Source organism: Sparus aurata, chromosome 18 (genome assembly GCF_900880675.1).
Source record: "Sparus aurata chromosome 18, fSpaAur1.1, whole genome shotgun sequence".
In the NCBI taxonomy this organism is placed as follows: Eukaryota; Metazoa; Chordata; class Actinopteri; order Spariformes; family Sparidae; genus Sparus; species Sparus aurata.
The window spans coordinates 7,092,180-7,100,864 of record NC_044204.1 but is presented as its reverse complement, the minus strand read 5'-3'; the positions used below and the strand labels follow the sequence as shown (position 1 = coordinate 7,100,864).

The 8,685-nt window shown below is 37.3% G+C and overlaps 1 protein-coding gene across 2 annotated transcripts; it reads left to right on the top strand.

Moving 5' to 3' along the window:
• Positions 1-2,828: 2,828 nt before the first annotated feature.
• Positions 2,829-8,194, top strand: LOC115569094 (C-type lectin domain family 4 member M-like). Of its 2 annotated transcripts, XM_030397014.1 has the most exons (8): positions 2,829-2,894; positions 3,286-3,382; positions 4,328-4,429; positions 4,603-4,838; positions 5,028-5,217; positions 5,326-5,468; positions 6,484-6,593; positions 7,263-8,194. In XM_030397014.1, the coding sequence occupies exons 2-8, from the start codon at positions 3,310-3,312 to the stop codon at positions 7,396-7,398; spliced, it is 990 nt and encodes a 329-aa protein (XP_030252874.1). In that variant the 5' UTR covers positions 2,829-2,894; positions 3,286-3,309; the 3' UTR covers positions 7,399-8,194. The 2 variants fall into 2 exon arrangements, with proteins under 2 accessions (XP_030252874.1, XP_030252873.1); XM_030397013.1 differs by having other exon boundaries at positions 4,603-5,217.
• Positions 8,195-8,685: the final 491 nt, after the last annotated feature.

The window sequence follows — 8,685 nt, the reverse complement described above, 5'->3', positions numbered from 1 at the left end:
ACAGCGAAAACTTGGCTTGTGAACTCCAGTTTGATTCAGAATGATATGGGCCGATAATTACCTGACATCTGAACTAAACATTTCTAAAGATGTTTTTCACACCCATTACAGGCAAATGTGAGTCAAGCAATTGATGACATAAGCAAATGGAACATCCTGTTTTCGGCACAATAAATAACACAGCACTTAAGCCTACATTAAGTTTTCCATCAATCAGTGGCAGCGCCTTATTGTCAAAGCAGTCGTTCTGATGCTGACTTTGTACCGTCTCAAGACCAAGGTAGGTGATCTTTAGAGACTATTTCAGCTCACTCTAAAGCACTTCAACTCCAGTTTTATTTGAAGAGATTGTATAGATTATCATTCTCCTACAATGAAATGGTACTTGGAATACACACTCCAAATGTAAACCACAAATGATGTCAAAGGTTTTGGCTCAGTATTTGCAAATGATTTAAAGGCATCTTTGTGTTACCAGCATTTGTATTAATTGTGCAGGAAAAAGCAGTAACTTTTTATGTCTAAAACATAATAGTCTATTTGTGGCTTTACAAAGATCAATATCTAGTTAGTCTTTTTTCCAGTAATCTAAGAAAATATTATTGTCATTATTCTTTTTCGCATTCCACAGATAAGATTATCGTCTGTTTTGTCTCAGCTGACCCAACACAGGCCAGTTCCAACACCCGAGTGGATCAACTGCAGAGCAGCTATGAGGCTCTAACTGCTCTATATTTCCATTTAAATCATCACATTTTTGTTTAGTTTTCAAACAGTCCAACTTTATATATTTTACATTGTAGGGCATTTATCAGACACTTTTGTCCAAGGTGACTTACAGTGATTCATATACATTTATACACTGATGGTGGTGGCTGCCATGCCGACCAGCACATCAGGAGCAGTTTTGGGTTCAGTATCTTGCCCGAGGACACTTCAACATGCAGACCAGGGAAATCAAACCAGCGACCCTGTGCTGGCTCTACCCCTGAGCCACAGCTGCCCATATATTAGCTTTCATGACTTTAGGCAAATTATTTGTTATGTGGAATATAGTTTATTATTTCACAAATGTACTATTTAGTTGATGATAATTGTTTGATGTAATGACATATAAACTGTATGGTTGTAAAGACATCAGAATTTGCTGTCATCATCCAACACTCTACTGCAATATTTTTCTTAAAATATGTTCGAAATGTGCCATCTCTGTGATTAATTAATATGTTAAATAATATAAAACAAAATAAATGTATAAACGTTTGTTGCAAACCACATGCTCATTACATTTGGTGTTTTCAGTTATTTGTGAAAATATGTGTTTTTTAAAAAGTAAAAGTAATCTATATTTGTGGTCATCATGCTAACCCCATAGAAGGTCAAAATAATGTAGTTTAGATCACACTTTGACAGATTTGTCTCTGTGACACATCCTGGCATGCTGTCATTCCTAAAATGGGCTTCTGTTGCAGAGAAAAAAGACCTTTACGCTTTGCCAGGCTCACTCTAATATCAAGCCTGCACATTCAGGAAGGCTTTAGCAGAAATATTTGTGCTTTTAATACTGCACTGTAAATAAAAGAAATATGCAGCCAATAGGAATTCTGAAAGGTTTGTTTTTTATTTTCAAAAAAAGGTAAATGATAATATGGGTGCTCATGCACCAAGTGGGCAAACACCACCACTAGAGAGACTGAAGATACAACAGCTGAGGCTCAATACCGAGAAGCATAGGGGTGATCAAGTAGATTTAAAAAAAAAAACAATATATGACAAAAGCTCAAGACTTTCCCTCTCCCTCGCCTTGAGTCCTGCATCGGACAGTTTCTGCAATCAGGGGTAGTGTAGTAGTAGTGGCAGGCAGTGTACTGTGTTGTTGTGTGTTGACATAGATAATTTCAATAAGGCCCCTTATCAGAACCATGAGATGTCTCTTGTTCAATTTTATGGTGGAAGAGCTACTTAATGTTCCTTTAAGACAATCACAACTAACTGTTGGCTTCCCACAGGATTCAAACGCTGCTCTTCTGAGTTAAAGACAATATAGAATAAATGTTATATACATATTAAAAAAATAAAAACGTGTTGCACCTTTACATAATAATATATTTCATGTTGTAACAACATTGTGTGTATGGTGGACAAGAATCATTTGGTTAGGGTCAGGGAAGGCTCATGTTTTAGAGTCTGTACTGGTGTACGAATTTAGCGGTGCCTTACTTTAGCCTCAAGAGGAGGATGAATATCTACACCAAATCTAAAGGCAATTTGAACAGTAGATATTTGGCCTTGCACCAAATATTGTTAATATATTCTGAAAGTGGGTTAGATTGAGTGACCTTTCTAAGTCTATAATTCAAAGATCCTAAAAAATATTGAATCTACTAAATAAGGTCTTAGGGCATTAATGCCCTTGACTATACATGTGCTTGAAGCAGTGGTTGTCGGTACTAAGTTTGTTTTTCCTTGTACACTACTAAATTCTAATTATGACTACCCTTGCATCTGTCACTCATTTGGGAACCTCTGTTGACCCTTAGTGGGAAGTTGTAGTGTGGGAAAAGGGAACAGAAACCACAGAGGATGAAAGTCTGGAGCCTGAGAGTACCCCTTTGCTGGAATCAATACATTTCAGTGAAGTTCAGTTTGTTTCTTTAAACACTTTTGGCCGAAAATTACTTGAAATCTGAATAGAGCATTTTTTTTTCAGGCCAATCAGAGGTAAGGTTTGGTCAAACATCTGATGGCATAAGCAAAATGAACATCCTGTTTTCTGCACAATAGATAACACAGCCCTTAAACACACCTTCATTTTTTGCATAAATCAGTGGCAGCATCTCAAAAAGAAAACAGTCCTACTGACACCAACTTCTTTGTACCTTCCCACATCCAAGGTGAGTGCATAATGCAATAGTGAGTACTATTTCCAGTTTAAAGTATGTTAATGTGTATGTAAGTGTTCTGCAGACTCAACTGACTCTTATTTACGTTCACTCCAATTCTATTTAAAGTCTGTTTTTTTAAGATTATTAATTTCATAATATTAAATGATCTCATTAAAATTGATGTACTTGGATTGCACTCAAAATGCAAACCACAAGTGTGATGACACAATTTTTACCAGCAATTTCTATAATCATTGAGCAGGATTTAATCAAAAATGGCACATCTTACTAGATTTAAGCACACAGTTATAAATACATATTACAAGTAAAAAAAAAAAAGAATTTACTTTTTATGTCAATAACTTATATATATATATTACATCTACACGTCACTTAACAGGAAAACAGTGAGACCATTAACAGAATGGATGCCATGGAAATGGATGACGACTTCAGTCATAGTCGTAACCTCACAATGGAAGGCCTCATTCCCAAAGGTACAGTAACAACCTGAAAACATATGGACAGAGTATTATGATCAATAAATACAACTTTTAAAAAGTGTATTTCATGTATTACCTGTTGGTAAACTTTAATTTTAAAGAAATAATATAAATATTTTCTTTGTGATGCTCTGTATAAACAGTTCAAATAAATCATTTAGATCATATAAGATTAGAATAGATTAGATTAGAAAAAAATAGATTGGATAGACAGCAAGTACAGCTAAAAGAGTCAGACAAATAAGCATAAAGTTATATGAACGAGAAATAGAAAAGTGAGTGGGAAGTGACAATTGGGTTTCTCGAGAACATTGAGGCTGCTTCTGTGTCACAGGGAGAGAATCTGTTTATCAGAGCGGATTCAGACCTTGTATTAACATCCGTCCTGAGGGATCTGATCACAATTGGACAGCTCCAAGTCCATCAGTTCACATCTTGCATTAATCCATCGCAAACCAACATGGACATCATTGGGCCAAATAATTTGTTTACACAATGAAAGAATTATCTTGTAAACTAAAAGAATTATCATGTATAACATTTGAAACATTTACAAGAAATCGCAAATAATCAAGGATTTGTTGTAGACAGCGTTTAACAAAGTTTATGCACTGAAGACACAGAAGCAGATGGGCTGGTGCAGCGATGCCGAGACAAACGGGACACCTTTTATAAGGAAAGAAACAACTTAACATGTTTAACTTAATGCTAGATTTACTGCATCAGCTTGATTACTTGAGAATTTGTGAAGCTGTTTGCAGAGATTGTTGAGTTTCTCCTGAGGCAGCAACTCTCAAAATCGAGCAATTCTATAAGGAAGATAAGGTGATCATGTGGTTATTTGTCGCTAACATTGGCATTACATTAAAGTAAAAATCGTGGACAAAAAAACAAAAGAATAGAAATTAGTAACATGCTGTTTTCTTAATTTTAATCTAGTGGCTCTTCAGAGGAGAAAGCAGCGCTCCAAATGTCTGCCATTGTGTCTTGGATTACTGTGCGCTGCCCTGTTGGCAGGTAACATTGGACAGATCATCCACTGTAAGTGATTTGTTTGTGCTTTCATGTTTGAGAAACCAGGTGCAGCTAAGACTGTAAATATAGAAAGAGAAAAGACAATATCTATACATTAAATATAGAAAGAGAAAGGACAATATCAATTTTAAAAATCCAATAATCTGAGCAAATATTTTCATTTCTTCTGCATTTCACAGATGACATAATCGGTCGTCAACGCAACCCAGCGCAGGCCAGCTTCATCGTTCAAGCAGATCAGCTGCAGAGCAGCTATGAGACTTTAACTGCAGAGAGAGAACAGTTAGAGGCCCGACTGACTAACCTGACTACAGAGAAAGACCAGCTGCAGCAAAGTTACAACTCTTTGACCACTGACAGAGATCAGCTCAACGCCACTCTCAACAATGTGACAACAGAGAAGGACCGGTTAAAGGCAATTTATGACACCTTAAGCCGAGGGAGCGATCAGTTAAAGACAAGCTATAACAACATACAGAGGGATCTTGAGAGTTTACAGACCAATCACAATAATCTGACAAAAAGTAGAGACAAATTACAGGCCAGATACAGTACGCTGCAGAGAGAAAAAGATGAGTTACAGACTATTTTTCGTCAATTGCAGGGAAACTTCTCTTTGCTGACGAGGGACAAAGACGAGCTGCAGAGAAGCTACGACACGCTGTGGAAAGAAAAAGAACGATTTAAAACCAGTTATAAGACTCTGCATGAGGAAAACGAGCAGTTACAGACAAATTACAGCAGTTTAGTGAAAGTTAAAGATGAGTTACAGAAGACCGTTGACAAAGTAAAACGTGAGATGTTTCTCGAGTTTTTATTCATTTTGTAAACATTGTAATCTCTTTTGGTTTTCTCAGGTGATGGGTAATTTGTCTCTCTCCGTTTTTATTTTCACCTTGCAGGAAGGGCATGTAAGACAGGATGGCAGAAGTTTGACATCGGCTGTTACTTTGTCTCAACTTGGAAGAAAAACTGGACTTTAAGCAGACAAGAGTGCATCGACATGGGAGCAGATCTTGTCGTCATAGACAGCCGGGATGAACAGGTGGGAGAGAGAGAAACAGACCATTACAGCTCAGATATAGATCAAGAACACCTCAGGAATGAATAGAGCAGCTTAGCAGCGTGCTTGAAAAGCAGAGTGAATGACTGCCTTGACGGGTTTCAGAGTGGCGTCACTGTGAGATGCTGATGCAGGTAAAAGTTGAACCAGAATGACCGAGGGAGAGCTGTACCACAGGAGTTGTTTTGCACAAACTGCAAAAGTAAGAAATGGAAAATGTTTGTTTGCAAAGAAATGGGAATGGAAGTTCGAATGACAACTCAAAGTGTTACTTTATTGTTTTATAATTAAAGTTTCTAACATTTGTAAGGCTTTTTGAACAATCTTTTTCTGGTCATACAAACTAATGAGGAATTTGATTCCCTTTCGGCACGCTGCTTTACTCTCACAATATTAAGAATGCCTACATACCCTGCGGTATAATGACATTGTGGCAATAATACCACCCTGCTGCATGCCTCATTCCAACCCACGCCATGCAATCAGCTAAATGTCACACCTCACTCACTAATGCTGGTTAGCCACTGATTATTGCTATTCATTTACTGTTAACATATGTGTTAGCCTTGTGAAATACAAATTGTCATTGCTTCATGATAGACAAACTCTTTAAGAATCTAAAGACACAGCATGCTGGATAGAGAGTCTCCTCACCTTAAAAAGAACATTCGATCATTCTGTGCATAGATGCAACAGCTCAAGCTGCTTCATAACTGACTCTCTGTTACTGCATCTGCACTGCTAGATGACGTGACAGCGCTAAAGTCAGACACTTCTGTTGGTTGTTTTTGATGCTATAGGTCATCATGTCCGAATAGCATTTTGTGTGTGTGTGTCAGGAGTTTTTCATAGTTATCTGCCTATGAAAAACTCAGATTCCTTAAAGTGTCTGAAGTCTGAACTAGGAGATGACAGCAGTAAAAAAAGTTTGACGTAAACGTTCTTTACGTATTTATGTTCTCATTGGTCTTTTCTTCTCTGTGTGCTACGCCAACAGGCATTTGTCAAGGGGATGTTGAAATCAGGTCAAAATGCCTGGATTGGTCTGACTGACAGTCTCACAGAGGGGACCTGGATGTGGGTGGATGGGACCCCCGTCACCACAACGTAAGTGTTAACTGCCAGGGAGTGAGTCATTACATTTAGCACCACTGGACATGTTCCTTGATTCTTCATTTCATTAACTGTATTAAGGAACTCTACAACTCTAAAATATTTCGAAATCCTTTTATTGAATTTCTTTAATAACTTCAGCTGTTACACAATTAATATCAAGATTTATCTGTGATTTGAACCTTGGCCTTGACAGTCACTTCATAATAACCTTTTGTGAATTGAACTAAATTTCTGCCCGTTTTGTTTTGGTTTCGATCCTTCATGAAACGATGCGCCAGTAGAAAATGTGGAGGAAGGCTTTTTAATGCATTTTAACCACAAGCTACGGCACATTTAGCTCAAAGACCTGGCATGCTGAATCAGGAGGTGATGTACTCTCACACCGAGACAGTACACGTCTGCATCCGCAGAGACACTGATTTCAGCAAAATGTATTATCCTGTGTGAGTGCGTTTCAAAACACGCGGAGGCGGCAGTGGGGGCGGTTTAAGAAAATCCAGTGATTGCGTTAAAACTCCAGATAGTACTATTTCTATGCAAATGAGTTTGGGTCAGGAACAGCAGGTCGGGGGCAGTTAAGAAACAAAAAGTGGGCACTGTAAAATGCCTCTGAGAGGGAAATAAGTAAATCGTCTCCTTCTCTGTTATCTTGTACATAAGATACTGGCAGCCCGGGCAGCCCAACAGCTTCAATGGGAACCAGGACTGTGGAGAAATCCTGCACAGATCAGCAGGAGTGGGAGAATGGAACGATGACGGCTGTTTCGCTGAACAATACTGGATCTGTGAAAATTAAGATCACAATACTTTAAACAGATGGTGCGAGGCTTCGTACCGCGGTTCTAATGTACAGTGCTTAAGTCTGATGATATTCTTCATTTGTTTGAATTGTAATGAAAATACCTATACTAACAATGAACTGACTCTGAACAAACTCTATAGTTTATGAGCACAACCATCGTTTTGAGACGGACATACACGTTGTCCTTTTAAGAGATTTGTAGACAACATAGCAACATCACAGTATGACGTCAGCCTTATTCTCTGAGACTGTTAAAGGGTCACTTTACCCAAATTACAATTAAACATACTTCTCCCATTCATGTACATAGCACTCGTGGTATTTTACAGATAGTTTTGGCTTTATTTGCCAAAGTTTGAGATGTATGTCTCTGCATTTACTCCAGTATAATTAAGATAGATGAAAAAGAGAAACAGTGTGACTTTTAAAAGAGTCACATTTATTCTTTCGTGCTGTGCCAAATATGCTAAATCATGTCTTTATTTTGCAAACAGACATCTCTTCATAAATTAGCTTTCATTATTCTAGACAAGTGAAACTGATGCAGAATTATTTTGTATTTTGCATTTGATATAATGGATGATAATCTATATATATTAATCTACTATAGTATTCTGTGGCTGCTGGCATAGCTTTGCATTTATTTCCATCAATATGATTTATTAATTATTATGGATGAAAATGAATGTATATCACAAATAATGTATGTTACAAATCACATACACACATCATTTGTATATGTATTAATAATTCACTGTACCACTCTTTTATAAAAGACTACTGCTACAAATGAATGTCCATCTGTCTTTTTTTCCAAAGAAAGTCACTGTTTGTGTTTGAGGAGTGTGTGCAATTACCTTTATTGAAATAATTAAACAACTGTATCCTTCCCCAGTATCTAAACGGCAGCGTCTAAGGAATATCATCACAAGAACTAAAGAGAGTTTCTGAAATATGATATGTGATGAAAATGTCTTTATTTGTGATGAATAATGTGTTATTGGTTTGATTCAGCCCCCGGGATTAGAAGGAATTTGAACAAAAATCCTATAAAATTGGTGACATTCACACAGTACCTGGAGCATTGCAGCAGAAAGCCTGAGGATGTCCATGCTTTAGATATGCAAGAGCTCTGCTGGTTCAACCAAATGAAATCCTGTTGTTGTGCATGCACACTGCTGTTCTTGGAATGACATCAGAGACTGGTGGTTGGTAAATCTAGCACATATTAAAGATATTGTGTAAACGTATTTCTTTGGTGAGGGTGAAAGTACATTATAC

Excerpts from the sequence above, each read along its gene's own strand:
- LOC115569094 (XM_030397013.1), top strand. The coding sequence starts at position 3,310 with ATGGATGCCATGGAAATGGATGACGACTTCAGTCATAGTCGTAACCTC. Across the intron at positions 3,383-4,327 it reads GGAAGGCCTCATTCCCAAAG|TGGCTCTTCAGAGGAGAAAG; the intron begins GTACAGTAACAA and ends ATTTTAATCTAG. Across the intron at positions 5,469-6,483 it reads TAGACAGCCGGGATGAACAG|GCATTTGTCAAGGGGATGTT; the intron begins GTGGGAGAGAGA and ends CTACGCCAACAG.